This window comes from Chrysemys picta, chromosome 4, assembly GCF_011386835.1.
Source record: "Chrysemys picta bellii isolate R12L10 chromosome 4, ASM1138683v2, whole genome shotgun sequence".
Classification (NCBI taxonomy): Eukaryota; Metazoa; Chordata; order Testudines; family Emydidae; genus Chrysemys; species Chrysemys picta.
Genome location: NC_088794.1, coordinates 127,858,287 through 127,877,611, shown reverse-complemented (window position 1 = coordinate 127,877,611; position 19,325 = coordinate 127,858,287). Strand labels below are relative to the sequence as shown.

Below are 19,325 nucleotides of genomic sequence, written 5' to 3'. Positions count from 1 at the left end.
CTGGCTGCAACAAAGCAAAATGCTCTTTGACAACAGCCAATGTCTGCTGTTGATGACGCTAGGTTTGCTGAAACTGTCAAAGTAAACATATTGAACTGAACGAGAGCATTGCCAGAATACTTCATGATGATGGTGAGATTTCCTGAAACTGGGGATACGACTAAAGGATGGGTATTTTGTTGCTTTGCCTTTACAGATACGAAAAACTTCTTTCAAGTGTCTTCTGTGACTTAGTGTGTCCTTATTTTCCACAGTGCAGATTCATAGACTTTAAGGTCAGAAGGGACCATCATGATCATCTTGTCTGACCTCCTGCACATTGCAGGCCACAGAACCTCACCCACCCACTCCTGTAATAGACCCCTAGCCTCTGGCTGAGTTACTGAAGTCCTCAAATCATGGTTTAAAGACTTCAAGTTACAGAGAATCCACCATTTACGCTAGTTTAAACCTGCAAGTGACCCATGCCCAGTGTTGCAGAGGAAGGCAAAAATTCCCCAAGGTCTCATCTGTCAATCCGACTCAGGGAAAAATTCCTTCCCAACCCCAACTATGGCGATCTGTTAGACCCTCAGCATGTGGGCAAGATCCACCAGCTAGTCACCTGGGAAAGAATTCTCTGTAGTAACTCAAAGCCCTTCCCATCTAGTGTCCCATCACTGGCCATTGGAGATATTCACTGCTATCAGTTGCAAATCGGCTATATGCCACTGTAAGCAGTCTCACCGTACCATCCCCTCCATAAACTTAGCAAGATCAGTCTTGAAGTGAGTTAAACGTTTCCCCCCCCCACTGTTCCCCTTGGTATGTGCCCGGTTTTGGGAACAGCTGGTTACTCACAACCCCCGTAATGAAGGACTTGTGGATGCTCCGCACATTGCAGGTTTCGGTCCTTCTGGTGTTGGAAGTTATAAAAGAAGTTTTTGGTTCAAAGTGGGTTATTGCTTTAGAAACTAATATCTTTCTCAGACCCATGGGTAGCGTTGAATAATATTTTTTGGCTGCATGGGAGGAAGACTATTCACAAATAGGCCCAGTTCCAAATTGCCAGAAGTTGTGCTTAATCAAACAGTAGTATGCAGTCCAACCAAAGAAGTAAAGAAGTGTCTCCTTAGGGATGAATGAGCAAGTGACGCCGAAATGGAAGGTAATTTCTGCAGCTGGGACTGACTCTGGAGGAGTGAGCAGATTTGGCCGTGTGCCTCACAGTGCACACATCATGAGACACCTATGTGGGTGGAGGAGATGGTTCCCTTCGGAGGGCTTTTCAGGAAAAGGAGAGCTGCTATATATGAAGTTGCCATGTCATTTTAAATATATTCAGTATACTTGGAAGTATAATGGCACCAAGGGAAACTTTTCAGCATAAGCAACCGAATACTGTCATTGACCTGGACTGTAATCTTCTTTATCCCAAGGTAAAGCAGGAGTAACAGCACTGATGTCTATTAGAGTGATACTGGCGTAAGAGATCAGAATCTGGCCCTTGGCCTATCCAGTACTTACATAGGGCCGAGCCCAGAAGTCTATATGGCTAGAGTCTGGTCTCTGTTACACTGATGTAAATCTGAAATAACTCTATTGACTCCAACATACTGGTGTAATGAGATCAGAATCTGGCCCTCAGTTTTAGCTCAGTCCTTACTTGGGCAAAACTTCCATAGATGTTAATAAGCGTTTTGACTGAGAAGCGGAGGAAGAACTTCAGAATAGAGCCCACAGTAGATATAAACATATTATATTTATAAGTTTGCGGACAATACCAAGCTGGGAGTGGTTGCAAGTGCTTTGGAGGACAGGATTAAAATTCAAAATGATCTGGACAAACTGGAGAAATAGTCTGAAGTAAATAGGATGAAATTCAATAAGGGCAAATGCAAAGCACTCCACTTAGGAAGGAACAATCAGTTGCACACATACAAAATGGGAAATGACTGCCTAGGAAGGAGTAATGCGGAAAGGGATCTGGGGGTCATAGTGGATCACAAGCTAAATATGAGTCAGCAGTGTAACACTGTTGCAGAAAAAGCAGAAATCATTCTGGGATGTATTAGCAGGAGTGTTGTAAATAAGACACAAGAAGTAATTCTTCTGCTCTACTCTGCACTGATTATGTCTCAACTGGAGTATTGTGTTCAGTTCTGAGCGCCACATTTCAGGAAAGATGTGGACAAATTGGAGAAAGTCCAGAGAAGAGCAACAAAAATGATTAAAGGTCTAGAAAACATGACCTGTGAGGGAAGATTGAAAAAATTGGGTTTGTTTAGTCTGGAGAAGAGAAGACTGAGACATGGTAACAGTTTTCAAGTACATAAAAGGCTCTTACAAAGAGGAGGGAGAAAAATTGTTCTTCTTAATCTCTGAGGATAGGACAAGAAGCAATGGGCTTAAATTGCAACGAGGGCTGTTTAGATTGGGCATTAGGAAAAACTTCCTAACTGTCAGGGTAGTTAAGCACCTGGAATGAATTGCCTAGAGAGGTCATTGGAGATTTTTAAGGGCAGGTTAGACAAACACTTCTCTCGGATGATCTAGATAATACTTAGTTCTGCCTTGAGTGCAGGGGACTGGACTAGATGACCTCTCAAGGTCCCTTCCAGTCCTACGATTCTGTGATTCTATAAGAAGCCTTCTCGTGCTACAGTAATACAAATAGTAAAGAAGAAGAAGCATCCCTGTTTTGTAAAGTTCCACATATTTCCTTCAAAAATAATGATGATTTACCAAGTCCTGCTTTTAAAAGATTATCCAGCACTATCCAGATAACACTGCTTCCTTTCCTCACAGTGCAATCCTCCTCTGGAAGTGAAAGATTTGTTTCTTGATATTCAAGATGGGAAAATCTTGATGGCTTTGCTGGAGGTCCTGTCAGGGCAAAATCTGGTATGTATACAAGGATGAAAAACCTCTACGTAGTATGGCATTATCCTTGTGTGGGTACATGTGTGAACATGTAATAGGCCAGATTCTCCCACACACAGCAGAGTGGGGGAGAGGGTCACATCAGTGAGCCCAGTACAGTTCCCTTATCTGTGGGTTGGCCTCCGGTGGTCTAACTTACCCCCACTGTCATGTGGTCCTTACGGGACCTTACACTGGTGAGGGACCAACGTAAACTCCTTTACCTCTCAGGAGTTTTGGCAAGTTGGGGAGAGGGATAGCTCAGTGGTTTGAACATTGGCCTGTTGAACCCAGGGTTGTGAGTTCAATCCTTGAGGGAGCCACTTTAGGAGCTGGGGCAAAATCAGTACTTGGTCCTGCTAGTGAAGGCAGGGGGCTGGACTCAATGACCTTTCCAGGTCCCTTCCAGTTCTAGGAGATAGGATATCTCCATTAATTGATTTTTTTTATAAGTTTTTATTAATGTTTGTTCAGTGCCTTGAGATCTTCTTCAAATGGAAGGTACTGTGGAAGGGGTAAAGTATTTTTGGTAGAGCTGTATTTTTTATTTATAAATTATAGTTTTATTTTTTGGTAGATTTCACTAAACCAAAAGATCTGTGGCTTAATGCATGTGATTTATTTTCTGAAGTAGCCCTTGGTTTCAGTCCTGATACCTTGGTTCAGATTAGTTCAATCCCTCTGGTATGTGGAGCTATGTGTTTTCAGATTTTGACCTTGCTGGCATTTATTACCTTGAAAAACTGTGTACAAAGTTCCCAGTGCCTGGAAAATAGAAACATCTGCTATAGACATGAGCAATCCATTACAGATGATAATCCTCTGCCCATTTTAACTGCTTGGTAGGTCTTTTTATTTATACTTGCTAAGTACCAGATTTGCCCCTCTTATGTGGATGTAACCCTGCTTTGTAGTAAGAGTAGAAATTGGCCCCACGATCCGCTCCACATTACAGATGTAAATGTGTTCTCATAATCAGCTGGTGAAACTCCCATCTGAATTGGGTACAGAAAGCATGAGAGTTGTCTGCACACTGCAGTTTTTGTGCGTCACCAATTTTGTGTGTCCACTCCTATCATCCTGTCTAACTGGGTATGTATTAGTGCAGCCTGGGGAAATCTGTGCTGCTCTCTCACACTGACTCAGCAGGGGATAGAGGTCCTCAGAGCATGCACACAGAATGGCGTGAGCAACCTGTGTAGCAATGCATCCTGGGACGTCCTACTGCACAGGTAGCCTGGAGGAAAGAGAATTGGCCAAACTGGTTACACAGGCAGAAGTCTAGCCACATAACAAAAAACAGTACACCAAACTGGAGTTACAAGGCCATGGGGCAGCTAGCGGCTTGTCTTCACACTTCGCTGCTAAGAAAGGTGCGTTTTTTACCTTGTGGTAACTGATGTGCTTGAGCTATCCTGAGGTAAAAATACAATGAAGACAAGGCATTTAGTTTTATCATGAGATAAATGTGCCAAGGTCAACCCCTGGCTGTTTACCTCATGGTAAAACTACGTGCCGGTCTTTATGTGTTTTACCTTGGGCTAGCTCATGCTCATTAGTTACCTTGAGGTAAAAAGTAGGGTTTTTTTAGCAGTGAAAACAAACCCTAGATCTCGAGCAAGGGTGAAATACTGTTAGTTGCAATGATTATTAACTAAGTCTTGACCATATCATGTGCGGACAAAACCTGTTTAGAACCGGTCATGCCACTAACTAATTATAAACTTGATTAAAAGATATAGTGTAGACCAATTTTTCTCAACATTTTTTGATACCGGGGACTGGCTTACTGCCTTCCTAACAGGGCCGGCTCTAGGGTTTTTGCCGCCCTAAGCAGCAAAAAAAAAAGTCGCGATCGCAATCTGCGGCACTTCGGCGGCAGCTCTACCGCCACCGCTTCAGAATTCGGTGGCTGGTCCTTCGCTCTGAGAGGGAGTGAGGGACCTGCTGCCAAATTGCCGCCGAACAGCTGGACGTGCCGCCCCTCTCCATTGGCTGCCCCAAGCACCTGCTTGCTGGGCTGGTGCCTGGAGCTGGCCCTGCTTCCTAAACTGTGTCAGGGAGATAGCAGGGACTGGCGCTAGTCCACTAACCGGTCATGGAGAAACACTGGTGCATACAAAGCCTAAATGATTAACTCACTAAGCTATGCACTGGCCCTTTTTCATGACTGCTTCTATCACTTTGCTAGCCACTGAAGTGAAGACAGTGGGGATGAGGGGGGAGGGTTGGGGGTGGTGTTTTTTTTTTACGCATGCACAATGTCTTAGAGATTCTTAGATTCTGAGACCAGAAGAAACCATTGTGATCAGCTGTGTGCTTTTTTTTCTTCATGTTAAACAAATCACTTAAATAATCCAAAGTGTTCATCTCTAGTCTGCATTTTAAAACAATACATATTTCTGTTTTCTAGCTGCATGAATATAAGTCCTCAACCCATCGTATTTTTCGGTTGAACAACATAGCTAAAGCACTGAAGTTTTTGGAGGATAGTAATGTAAGTATTTCCAAAGCTCGGTCTCAATTTCGTACTTTCCTCAGTATCTATTGCAAACATAATTGCACCTAATTTTCTACGCAGCATGCCCATAAGAGGAGTGCACTGATTGAAAAAAGTTGTGCCTTGTTTAACAGCAAGGCTAAAATACCACACAAAAATGTAGAAGAACACCTACAGAGTCTAAAAAACAAGGATTATGTTTTCATTTTATAATGTAAAAGTTCAACAGGATTAAAGGATCAGGAGACCAATATTAAAAGAAAATAACTAGAAATTCAAGTAATCTTTACTGAATTGATTCTAAGTGCCTTGATTTCAGTTACTTTGAAGGTAATAATTGACTTCTTTCCTTTTTCCTTTGATTAAAAGTATTTTAACTATCATAAATTCTGCATTTCCATACTAAATTGCAGCAGCAGCTGATCATGAGTCCAAGACAGGAGAAAATTAAATCTGGAAAAATTAGATAATAAATAAATATATAACTTTTGCAATCAAAACTGTATAAGAGCGGACTTTCTTCTCGTGCCACTTTTACACTAGTGCAATGTCACTGATTTAAGTGGAGCTACTAATTTACACCATTGGCCCAGTATTTTAAAATGAAATAATCCATATTGATTTTTTTCCTCCAGATTTTTTTTACGTTCCGGTGTTATGGATGTTTTATGAAAATATTCTCTACTGCTTATAAGATACAACATGGCAGAGAGATATTGGAAGTGATGGTGGAAACATCCAAGTCCCATGCTACACTTTCTCTGTCATGATTCCTGTATCTCACATACCCCAACTCTTTTTAATAGGTAAATTAACCCTGTAATAGTGAGACTCCCTTTAAAGTGTCTCAGTAAGATGGAAGGGTGGCAGCATTCTCATCATACTGCAGCCCTTTCTTTCTTCAACTCAGCTAAATCTGCAGCTCCTCATATGCCGCACCTATTGGCCATTGTACAGCTCCACCCCTGTGCTAGCCGTCTAGCACAGCTACAGCTGCTAACTTTATGCTGGAAGCCAGCTGTTACTTGTCTACAATCCTACCACTAACCTAACTCTCCTTGCTGGTCTGTGCCTCTGCCCTCCCAGATACTGTGTCTCTTCTGTTCCACTCCACTGCTGCCCAGGAGCCATTTCCCTAGACCTCCCACTCCTGAATATTGGGCCAAATTTTGCTGTCATCTAGGCTGGTGTAACCCCATTAATTTCAAAAATATATTCTACTCCAGATTTAGAGCAGTGTAACTGAGACCATAACCAGACTCTGTATATTTAAAAAGAACACATTAGTAGCATGTGCAGTAGGTTTCATTAAAAAAAAAAATTAAACAGAAATTCCCTTGTTACACTGTCTCCCGTGTTACTCTCTTCCAGTGGCTATATGCACAGAGTAGTAGGCATTAGATGAGACAAATTAATATGGAGTTATCTGGCCTCCTATTAAGTGGTGGAACACAGAGGATTATCCCATAGTGTTAAAGAGCTCTTGACAATCCATGTGTATACAAGAAGAGTGAGAGAATAGAAGCCTGTACAACAGGTTTCTTAAAACAAATACCGTTTTTAAACAGTAAATTCAGTGCCCTAATTCTTCTGTGTTTAATGTACGTTATGCAGACCACAGCATGTGACTAGATTAAGAAAGGGAAAGGCCAAATCATGCAGTCCTTAGTCCTTATTAAGGCAAAATCCTATTTCTTTAGTGCGATTTGTTGCCCATGAGTATTTTGCCTCAGTAAGGACTGCTGGATCTGCAGACCATCTCCTCCACTTCCATGAATGGAGAGGATCTGGGCTGTGGGAGAAAACACTGCTTCTACAGGATTCTCCTTTGTCACTGACCCCATGGCAGCTCCTCGGTGGCCTCTCTGCAGGGTTAAGCTTTGCAGATACAGAGAGGGCTGACTGGGGGGAGATGACCCATCTTTGTGAAGTCATCCCCTCCAGCTTTGCAATAAATACACAAGTAAGTCCATCCTGGCTGACAAGTCACAAAGCCAGTCAACACCCAGGGGCAGACTGAAAACACCTCTCTTCCCATGTTGCTCCACCCATTGATAGCACTAAATTCTACATATGCTGCTGTCATCACAGTCTACACTCACCCTGTTGCTAAGGGCCCTTCTATGTCATAGTCTGTAACCCACTTACAGATTCTAAAGGCAGAACAGAGTGGGTAGAGCTTTCCTAAGGCACAATCAGCCTTTTAACTGAGTGTCAATTTGGCAGTCAAATCTATGTTGATTGTTTCCATAAGAGCGTAGGCGGCTAAAACCTTACAACTGAATGTCATCTGTACAGGGATGGGTTGACAAAGGTAAGCAGCAGTGATAGACAACAGCTGATATTGGAAGCAGTCCAACAGTAACCTCCAGCTGAGAGCTCCCACCTTAGACAAACTGGCATTTAAAAAATGCAATAGGCAGGGCCAGCTCTAAATATTTTGCTGCCCTGCCGAGTTCCCCCCCCCCCCGAGCCCCGCGCCGCCCCCCCCCCCCGCCGAGCGCCGCGCCGCCCCCCCCCCCCCCCCCGCCGAGCGCCGCGCGCCGGAGTGCCCCCTGCCGAGCACCGCGCCGCCGGAGCACCCCTCCCCCCCGCGGAATGCCGCGCCGCTCCACGCTGCCCCCCGCCACCCCAAGATTGGCCGCCCCTTACCAGGTGCCGCCCCAAGCATGTGCTTGGTTGCCTGGTGCCTGGAGCCGGCCCTGGCAATAGGCTAAAAAATTGTCCCATGCCATCTATTTTGTAAGAAAATTTGAATCTTGAAGTATGACAGCTAAAGAAGTCCTCTTACTGGGATAGCAAACTATTCTGTAAAACACAGGTTACAATGCTATTTAAAACTTATTTCAGTTTAAACCAAACTGGGAGTGAAGGGTGGTGATGAAAATGTTGGCAAAATGCCTTGGCTATATGGAGCTAGAAGTTTATTTATTAAACCACAAATGGGGTGGAACCTGTCACAGTCAGCAGTTCTGTAGGGTAGTGGGATAAAGTGATTCACATGAATGACATTTCTGAGTGATAAATACAGACTATAATACTGGGCTTTAACTCAGTTGGAGGGTCATTTGCAATATTGACAACTTCCTTGCTTCCTGCTCTGCTACTTTGCCAACAACAAGGCAGCATTGTCTAAATGAATAATATCGTGGTGTTGTTATGTGAAAGAAACCACAATGTGGGAACTTTGGGATCTGCTAGGATTAGGCAAACCCAGCAATTATTCTAATTGATCTTGTCAGAGATCAGCGATAAACTCTTTAAGAAGCCATAAGGTAAAGTGTGGGGAAGGGAGATGCATGTTAAAAAGAAAAGTGAAGTCTTGGGAAGCTTTATTTTCCTTTGCACAGAAAGTGATTTCAGATCACATTACCCTTCCCTCAAGTTTATACTGTATTTAATCCAAACTGTCTGAATTTTGAAGTGGTCTCATTCCTCACTATAAGTATAGAAAGTGTAATGAGGTATGCAGACCCTTTGAGGCTTACAAGTGGAATCTTCTGAGCCAGAACAAGCCTGTTCCAAGTTTGTATTGAAGAAATACCGGTATGAGAGGGAAGGAGATGCTGACACTGATGGGGAGGAAGTATAGTCTACGGCTAGGTCTATACTACCCGCCTGAATCGGCGGGTAGAAATCGACCTCTCGGGGATCGATTTATCGGGTCCCGTCGGGACGCAACAATCGATCCCCGAATCGGCGCTCTTACTCCACCAGCGGAGGTGGTAGTAAGCGCCGCCGACAGAAAGCCGCAGAAGTCGATTTTGCCGCCGTCCTCACAACGGGGTAAGTCGGCTGCGATACGTCGAATTCAGCTACGCTATTCACGTAGCTGAATTTGCGTATCTTAAATCGACTCCCCCCTGTAGTGTAGATGTACCCTCAGGGAAGTGGTACTGGGTTTACACTTGCTCTGCTGACCTTGGCTATAGGGACTGAGGCTGGAAATGAGCAGCGTGGGCTAGGACTTACCCATCTCCTTCATGGTGAGAGACAAGGTTGACTCTTGGTAGTTCCAGGCTCTCATCTCTCTCTGAGATCCATGAAAACAGGGTGGAGCTGGGACTTGTAGTCCCTCCGAGCAGCCCTATGTATAACCCTAATTCCTGGTAAAGCTTGCTGGGAAATAGGGAGTGTATAAAAACAGCATCTTCCCTGCAGATGAGAGAAATCTGGTAGCCCAAGTGGTCTTTAAAGAAAAGAGTAGGCCAGTAAATATATATTCCTTATGATGTCTAACTTTTGCAGTCATTTTCCTTGTACTGACTTTAGGACAGACACCTCTGAAGAGTGTCCAGAACAGCTCTGGAGACTGTGGGCAGTTTTTGATGCCTTTATGGACTGGTTTTTTAAAAAAAAAAAAAAGTTACCCAGTCAAGGACAATTTTTTGTTAGCTCATTCCAAGAACTGACTCTTTCTTGGGATGTAGAAGGGTTCTGTGACTGTCCTATGTCTGGGTTTGAGCTGATGCATTTTCTATATTTAAACTGTGTTTCTTATGTAATCCGTATATACAGATCCCCTTAAGCTTATAACCTACTTTTCTATAGGTAAAACTGGTTAGCATTGATGCAGCAGAAATAGTGGATGGAAACTCTTCTCTGGTACTTGGACTAATATGGAATATAATCCTGTTTTTTCAGGTAAAACCATTTATATGCTGTAATCACAAGAGAACTATGTCTATAAAATCATTCAGTTCCAGCAGAATACAGGTTTGTCTCATCTTACGCGGGGGTTCCGTTCCGCGGTTAGCGCGTAAAGCGAAAACCGCGTATAGCCAAAACCCCATTGAGTTCAATGGCGTGCGAAATCGCCCGCACTACAGGTATAGTATTAAAACTGTTGTTTTTCTCTTTGTTTTTGCCAACCGCGTAAAGTTGAAATCGCGCATGTTAAATGTGCGTAAGATGCGACAGACCTGTACTGACCTATATCCATAAAGACAGAAATAAAGCACAGAGGGATTGATCGTCCTCTAACTTACATCAGTTTTATACCTAGTATCTCAACCCTGATCTAGAGGTATCACCTGTAGTAGTGATCTACAAGTCTTGGAGCCTGACTTCATCTTCCAAGATGCACCATGGTCTCTCCCCTGTGGCTGAGCATTGTGGGATGCGTTGCAGCAGCTCAGCTACAGAGAGGAACTCGTGCATCACAGAAGATGTAGCCTAACCAGGGGGCAGGGCCCAGAGGGGAGAATGGGGGTTGAGGGACCTAGAACTACAAGTACAGTGAAGCAACACAGTTGCTAAGGACTTGTCTACACTATGGGGGCTACAATGGCATACCTCGTCACTGTAGGAACTGCATCTCTCTGAGTGACAGTAACTAGGTCAACGTCAACATTCTTCCATTGACCTAACTGTGTCTATTCCAGGGGTTAGATCAACACAGCTGCAGTACTTAGCATTGTGATTCACACCCGAGTGACGTAGCTTTGTTGATCTAAATTTTTAGTGTAGACCAGGCCTAAGGCAAATGGTAACGTTAATGTTGACCCGAAATGAAACACTTTGTTTTGCTTGAGTGATTTTTTCTGTGTAGTGCATTTCAGGTTGTGCATGTGCTCCAAGCACCCAGAACTGGACATTTTCCCCTAGCAGTATTCATCTGGTCTACACATGCACCCCCACTCTCCTCCTGCTCTACAATGTAGGGACAAAGGGGGCTGCTGGAGTACTGCCATCTTAGTTCCTTCTCACCTCTTGTGATCTGAGATGGAGTTTCAGTGTCCATGCTGACTTCTTCAGGTTCCCTCTGTAAATAGTTTCTTCAAAAAAAATCTGTTTAGTTTGTTCTTTAATATAGTTACTTAGGATAGTTTTAGGGGGTTGGTTCCCTAGTTTGGAACCCCCCAGCCAGGATGTATCTCTCCCCCACACCGCCAATCCAAAGAGAACCAGATTGCAGGGCAGTATGCCAAAGATCCCTGGCTTTAAAACCACGATATGTGCCACAAGCCCTTCCAAGTCACAGACCATCACAACACCTGTCTCTACTGCCTGGAGGAAGCGCATATCCCATCCAGGTACAGTACCTCCCGGTTGTTCCCAAGTAGGACTAACCTCTGAAGATTCCTCCTGGCGGTGAGAACAGCCTCTGACTGTACAGATTGCCTGTATATTGACCTGAAGAAGGTAGGAGAGGCCCCACTTCTTCAGTCCTGGGTGGTTCCAAGACTTCCACCCCTCTTTTGGCTCAGGCAGACTCTGGAGAGCAGAGCCAGGACAGACAAATGGGAGGGAAAAACATAGGGGCTTCCCCAACAGCAAGAGGGAAGGATCCCCTTCCAAGCCCTCTGAGAAGTGGCAGAAGTCCACATTCCAAACCAGTAATTGGAGCTTCATGCTCCAGAGCAGGACGGTCTGGTACTGGGAAGGACCGTACTGAGATTTCTTTGAAGGGAAGACTTCAGCTCCTTCCAGTACCAGGGTTGGAACTTGGGCACTAAAATCTACAAAATCAGCGCTGTTGGTGCCATCTGCCTCAGTGACTTGGGTTACAGAAATGACTTCATCGACTTTGGCTTGTTTCTTGGCTCCAGATGATCTCTTGGTATTCCTGGAACCAAAATCCCCTCAGCTTTCCAGAGCTCAGCACCAAGTACTGGGACTTCAGCTGGTACTGAGCTCCCTATGGTATCTCTTTTCACCCCCGACCTTAGTAGCAGTTGAGCCAGACTTTCACTGGTACCATCAACTAGCTGAGGCAGGTTGTGGCCGCCTCCTCCAGTACCCAGAGCTCCACTGGATCTGCAGTCCAAGTCCTCGAGTTGGAAAGGACTATGACTGATGCACATCTCCAGAATATGCCCTGAAGGGTTCCTAGAGATCGTCAGACAATATGTCAGGAATCTTCAGCATATTTCACCTTTCAACTGAGAATTAGGGAAGGCTTTACTGCACCAACCCAGTCATGCTTCATCTGAGGGCATGGTGTTTGGATGGAAGTTGGAGTTGGAAAAGCCTATTTGGCTGATGTCCAGGCAATCCTGAGCAGTAGTAGGAAGGACTCTACCAGAAATATTATGAAGCAAAGTGGAAAATATTTGTGTTTTGGTATGACCAATGAGGAGTTTTCCCTATAGGCTAAGAGTCTGAATTTATTGGATTACCTGCTGTCCTTAAAATCCATGGTGCTGTCTATTAGTTCCCCCAGAATACTCCTGCCAGCCATCAGCACCTTTCATCCATCGGTAATTACCTATTCTGTTTTTTCTCACCCCGTCATTTTCCACTTCTTGAAGAGTATGATTTAGGCCTTCCCTCTAGTGGCTAAACCTGTACCAGCCTGGACCTTTAACTTTGTTTTATCATCCCTGACTAAACTGCCATTCAAGCCTCTAGATTCATGTCTGCTACATCTCTCTATGAAGATAGCATTTTCAGTTGCTATCACATTGGCCAGAAGAGCTAGGGAATATGGGGCGCTCCTGGCAGATCCCTCCACCCCCCCAATACAGTTTTTCTCAAGGATGAGGTATCCATGAGACTGCATCCAAAGTTCTTTCTGAAGGTGGTGGTGGACTTTCATCTTAACCAAAGTATCCACCTACTGGTGTTTTACCCTAAACCTCACTTATCAGGGAAGAAGTGGTGTGGCTCTCAACGGACATGCCTAGAACTCTTGCCTTTTACCTCCAAAGGACAAAATCATTTCAAAAGTCTCCTAGGCTCTCTGTATCATTGGTGGAACGAATGAAAAGAGGCCATTTTCTCCCTGAGGCTGTCATAATGGATCTCAGGATGCATCCTACTCTGCTATGAGATGAACAATATCCCCCCTCAAAAGCAGTGTGAGAGCACATTCGACAAGAGCTCAGGCAGCATGGGTAGTTTACCTTAGAGATGTCCCTACTACTGACATCTACAGAGCAGCAGCTTGGAGTTCTGGTCACACCTTTGCTAGACAATATGCACTGGTGGAAGCAGCAGTTTCTGATACTACTTTGGGCAGGGCAGTTCAGTCTGCAATCTGTTGTGTCCTAAGATTTCAGGCACCCACCTCCTTGAAAGAGACACTCTTTGTGCACCACACATAGGAACAATCACTTGAAGGTTACTCACCTTGCAGCAGCTTGAGTTCTTTGACATTTGCAGTGCACTACCCACCCTCTTTCTCCACTGCCTGGTCAACCTCTACCTGGAACTGGTGGTAGAGAGGGAACTAAGATGGCAGCAGTCTGTCAGCCCCCTTTATCTCCTTGGTGTGGAGTCTGGGGAGACCATGCGTGGCCCAGATGAACACTGCTAGAGGAAAAATTTCTGGCTCTGGATGCATGGAGCACATGCACAACCTGAAGTGCACTATTATGTATATGAACAGCACATCTCGAAGAACTCGTTATTAAAAGGCGAAGTAACCCATCCCCTCTGGTTAGCATGTCATTTAGATTTTCTCAACAGGAAATTCTACCAAAATCTATCCTTTGATTTCAATTAAAACCCATTTCCCCACGGGACAATTTTTTTGTTCTAATATTTTCAACCAATGCAAACTAATATCTATATCCTTGCTAGATCTGAGCTTTGTATAATCTTGAAAGCTTATCTCTCGGGCCAACAGAAGTTGCTCAAATAAAAAATATTACCTCACCCACTTTGTCTCTCTAATACCGACATGGCTATAACAACACTGCATGTATCCTTGCCCATCAGTCTTGACATCTCTGTTGAGACTGCCAACAAGGGTGCTGCTAGTTAGGTCTATTCTGGTTGGTGTAGTTGTTGCTGAATTCTTTAATGCACAGACCTATAATTAGACTGTTAACTGAATTTCAGAGGAAACAAAAGAGTTACTTTTCTTGAAAGCAGGATTTATGGATGATTGGATGTCTGTATCAAATTGAAATACCTTGTGTTTTACCTTTTTCAACACAGATTAAAGAACTGACAGGCAACCTCAATAGGAACTCCTCCTCTTCCAGCCTGTCATCTGGGCCCAGCGGGGCTGACTCAGACACATCTCATCCGAGCACTCCTAATATAGAGAGAAGCATGTCTCTTTCAGTGAAGGATCAGCGAAAAGCAATCAGAGCCCTTTTAACCTGGGTTCAAAGGAAAACCAGAAAGTAAGCCAACCTCCTTTTGGTAGCTTAGAAGAGTCTCCATTTTACCAGCTGCGAATGGGTTTGTTTCTGAGGTTGAAACTAATTTCCCTCTGTAGTCCATGGGAGGAATCTATGACAATAACACATGCTGTAGGATCTTCCTTGTTTTAGTGTGTTCAAGTTTTAGAGTGAGCAATTTATATTTTCGCATATTTTGGGTGAGATCCTCAGGTGGTTTAAATTGACTGACTTAAACTGGCAGAATATCAGGTGCTGTATCTTCCTTATTTCACTTGGGGCGGATTAGGATGTTATGGGGCCCTGGGCCAGAGCAAGTGGGGGCCCCTCCCCACCCCTTCTATCTGCAGTCCCCCTGCATCTCCCCCATGCTCCAGCCAGGAAGCAGGGTTGGGGTGCAGGGACTTGCCCCACTCTGCCTGCCCGACGCTCCTGCTGCTCCCTGACAGGAGCACCAGGTGAGCGGAGCAGGGCAAGCCCTGCGTCCTGACTCCGCATCCCCTCAGGAGCACCGGGCGGGGGGGATGGAGCGGGGCAAGTCCCCGTGTCCTGATCCCAGTCCCTGGCTGGAGCGGCGGGGAGGGGCGGAGCGGGGCAAGCTCCCAAATCCTAACCCTGCTCCCCAGCTGGAGCGCTGGAGGGGGCGGAGTGCAAGGGCGCCCATTTTTCAGGGGGCCCTGAATTGGCCGGGGCCCCTGTTGGCTCAGTGGCTAATCCGCCACTGATTTCACAATATTGTGCATTATATGTTAACTGCAATCAGTAGTCTTGACAGTATGCTAGACACAGATGCAGACTCATCCCCTGTCCTGAGGTATTTGCAATCTATTGAGTGTTTTGTGTAAATCAAAAGATTAGATATAAATGAAGGATTTGAATCTGCTAATAATTAATATCAAAATATTTTGATTGCATTTAAGATAGTTCTTGTTGTTGTTTTCCTCTTTGGGATTGCTCTGCTCATTCTAAAGAATCAGACCTGTCCTTGCATAAGAACTGCCACTTCACGTGTTATGCAACAAGAGGTGGGCTCCAATGGGAACACTGGATTAAAAACTCCCTTAAACTTTGGTGAAACTTGCATCTTAATCTGACCTTTGCATCTCAAGATACTCTGTAATAAAACCAGGTTATGATTTTAAATGAAACATTACTGACAAGTAGTTTAGGCCAAAAATATTAGTTACTGTAAAATTGTTGTAGTGCAGAGGTCTCTTCTGGATTTTTCATATAGTCCCATTGAATCATAAAGAAATGGTAAAGAAAAAGCCAGAGTTTATGAGGCATATGGGTCAAAATTCACTTACCCAAATTAATGTATTAGAGATTGACATGTACAAATCTTTGCTGTTCACAAGAGAACACTTGGGCCCACATTGCAAATGCAAAATTAAAAGGTCATTTCTAAAAATCTTCTCCATTGGACCACATCCATCCCTGGTGAAACTCCAGTGAAGTCAGTGGAATTGAAAAACCAGGGATGAATTTGGCCTGTTGTTTCGTGATCAGCTGCTGCCAATCCAGACAGCAGAGAAAGAACAAGTTAATGAATAAATCCTATTTCTAGAGCTGTGACGCTGACCAATACGATTGATAACTGTGGAATACCAATATGGAAACGATAAACAAGGCCATCGTGTTTTCAGTGCCACTCAGAAATACAGTTTGGAAGGAAATCAATGGTTGGGAACTAAATCATTTTATAGCTTCCATAGAAAGAAAAAACAATTACCAGGATAGTGAAAACTTGGTTGTAGCGTTTTAAACCATGAAACTTTCAGAACTCTGTCTTTCATTTTCGTTCTTATAAAAATGCAAAAGTTGTCAAATGTGGATATTTTTTTTTGTACATGCTTATGTGTTGGGCCCCTTTCCCATACTATGGCATTAAAACACTATAGCAAAGTAAAATCAGTAATTACTCAGACATTTGGTTTTGTAAATGTTACTAAGTACTTGTGGGTTTTGTTTTTGTTAACTACTTCCTATAAGCAGGTTGATCTCAGTTGGTAGCCAAACTGTTGGCTCAACTTACAGTGAATCTTTATATTGTATAAAAGCGTTTCCTACTGTCCTAGAGCCAAGAAACTCTCTCCTGTAATGACTATAGCCAGACAACTTTACTTATAGTTCAGGAGTTTTAGATGGTGGCACTGCTTTTGTTGTGGGATGGTGGTTGTTATTTTTAATATATATTTCTACAGTGTATATAGTTGTTGTTGTTGTTGGTTTTTTAATTTAGATATGGTGTTGCAGTTCAAGATTTTGCCAGCAGTTGGCGGAGTGGCCTTGCTTTCTTAGCTATAATAAAAGCAATAGATTCCAACTTGGTAGACATGAAGCAAGCTCTGGAGAAATCAGCTCGGGAAAACTTAGAGGATGCTTTCAGCATAGCACAAGATAATCTTGGTGTTCCTAGACTTCTGGAGCCAGAAGGTAACACATTCACAGCAGCCTTCCTTGGTGCATCTGTCAAATAATTAAAAATTTATGACTCTTTATTTTTATTGCAATAGTTTCCATTAGCTTCAGTCAGTATCGGGTCCCCATTGTGCTGGGTACTGTCCCAAAGCAGTCCTTCTCCCAAAGTACTTACAATTTAAAAAGACAAAATGAGCAAAGGGTGGGATAAAGGGATCCCGTACATGAGCAAAATGATCAGGTGGATGGTAGGCATATGTCTTGCTAGCTCCAGTTATTTTCTCTCTGTTCCTTTTTTAAAATTGTCCTTGCTTATTCTAAAATTCCTTTTTTTCCTTTTTGCCTATTTTGAATGGTCTTAAATTTAGTTTTAAATTGTCCTTGCCTCTTACATTTTTTTTCCTCCTTGAGTAAAGGAAACTTCTGCTGTAATACCTGTCCCTATTCTGTCTGATTCAAGCCTTAATTGAAGTTGGGCCTCAAACCTGCAATTGATGGCAAGTGGGCAGATGGCTGCATGCAAGTGGTACCCATTTAGAGGCATAGGATATCCCTGGCTTTCCCATTGGAAACAAATCACTACCTGTCACTCAACGAAACCACTAACTGGTGAAAGAGCAGCTCTGTCAGGCTATGATGGGAATATCCTAAGGAGGGTGACCCTGACCTAGGACTTGTTTGAGTTTGGGGAGTGATGGAAGGGTATTAAGGTGGAGGAGACTGAGGGATCCTCTAGGTTCCATCAATGATTAAGAGGATTCTGCCTTCTCTCCTCAAAAATAAAATAAAATAAAATAAGTCTGGGTTTTCATAAGAATGTTTCTACCTTGAATCATAAAAGTAGGATATGCCTCTCAAGGCCCATTTCTGTGCAAGTCCTCTTTCAGTATTTAAGAGCCAAGTGCTTTGTGTTTTTTCTCCATAGATATAATGGTTGAGTCACCTGATGAACAATCAATTATGACGTATGTGGCACAATTTCTGGAGCATTTCCAAGAGATAGAAGGGGTACGCTTTTCTTTCATAAAGTAGTATTTTCATAATTTGTCATGGCATCCTTGAGGAAGTCAGATATGTGTTCTCATTTTTACCTTCATAATTATTACAAACAATTTATTCCAAGTGGTTTAAAAGCCACATCATATTTTAGTGATTCCTGTTGTGTTTGTCTGATCCAATACCTTAGGTTTTAAGTTGGGGCCATTAAACTGCTTTGGAGAAAATAAGACTCAATCCAAACATTAAACCCAAAGCTGTTTTACAAAAGTTAGGATCAATTCAAATAAGTACTACCCCACTCCTCTCTCATCCCTGAATCTTAATAGGCTTTCTCCTTGTGCTAAAATCTACCTCCAGATTTCAGACAATTTGGCAGACTTTGTTGGACTGGTTTCTGTCTTCAAATCTCATGAGATTTGAGCTCAGATTGGTGGTGATGTTCAAAAGACATAGTACCAGATTCAAGACCGCAGAGGTGAAATCATGATCTCACTGAAGTCAGTGGAAAAAACTTCAATTGACTTAAATGGGGTCAGGATTTCACTGCAGTCCTTACCTTTGATAAGGGGCCAGTTTGGGATTTATGGGAAAATGCTGGTAGATAAGCAAACTTCATGTCGGGGATGAAGAGGGTCTTCTGGGGCTCTGGTAGAGGAGTTTGTTGTGGAACAGAGGAAGGGAAATTAAAGGATAGGAGACGTTCAAAGAGCTGAAGAGAATCAGAGCAAAGTAGGAACTGGAGAGATCACATTTAAATCTGTATAAGCAGCCAGATATTTCAGGGCTTATCTGAACCTCAGATCTCTTGCGGTTGGTCATCACTAATTTAAATTACACCTTTTTGGTATGAAAAGGCGATTCCAAGGATGTTTGTTCCCCAGGAGAAGCAGGATGATAGTTTTCTTGTTCTTCCTCAAGTAGCAGATAAAAACACAGCTCTTACACATTCAAGTTACTTTGCTACTAGTTTTCTTCAGATTTATGTTTAATAAAGCCTCCAGTTGCATTATTCAACCTACTTGTGTTTTACAGCATCAATTTTTACGGTTTGTTAATTGTATTTTATGAGTGAGAAAAAAACTCAAATTTCTTCCTACTTTTCAGATAAGCTGCCGAGATCAGATTGTAAATAAAAAAATCAGACTAGCAGATCAATATGATCTACAGTAGTTAGTGGACTCTTGGGTTTATTTTACTCCAGTTTCTGTACTTAATAAAACAGGTATCCCCAAAAAGGCCGTATGGAGAGGTGAATTGAATTAATGATTGAGAACTGGGATTACGGTGACCAGACAGCAAATGTGAAAAATCGGGTCGGGGGTGGGGGGTAATAGGAGTCTATATAAGATAAAGACCCAAAAATTGGGACTGTCCCTTTAAAATCGGAACATCTGGTCACCCTAACTGGAATCTTCTAATTCTAATCTGAC

At 43.3% G+C, this 19,325-nt stretch overlaps 1 protein-coding gene across 9 annotated transcripts in view; it reads left to right on the top strand.

Moving 5' to 3' along the window:
- CLMN (calmin) overlaps nucleotides 1–19,325 on the top strand; it is a 128,167-nt gene that overhangs the window by 90,459 nt on the left and 18,383 nt on the right. For 8 of the 9 annotated variants that reach the window (XM_024103143.3, XM_008165762.4, XM_065593547.1 and 5 more), the window contains 6 exons: nucleotides 2,788–2,883; nucleotides 5,315–5,398; nucleotides 9,953–10,045; nucleotides 14,288–14,478; nucleotides 16,718–16,911; nucleotides 17,822–17,904. In XM_024103143.3, the coding sequence (XP_023958911.2) occupies nucleotides 2,788–2,883; nucleotides 5,315–5,398; nucleotides 9,953–10,045; nucleotides 14,288–14,478; nucleotides 16,718–16,911; nucleotides 17,822–17,904 (741 nt within the window). The remainder of the gene's footprint in view (nucleotides 1–2,787; nucleotides 2,884–5,314; nucleotides 5,399–9,952; nucleotides 10,046–14,287; nucleotides 14,479–16,717; nucleotides 16,912–17,821; nucleotides 17,905–19,325) is intronic. The other variant, XM_042858678.2, reaches the window with a different exon arrangement.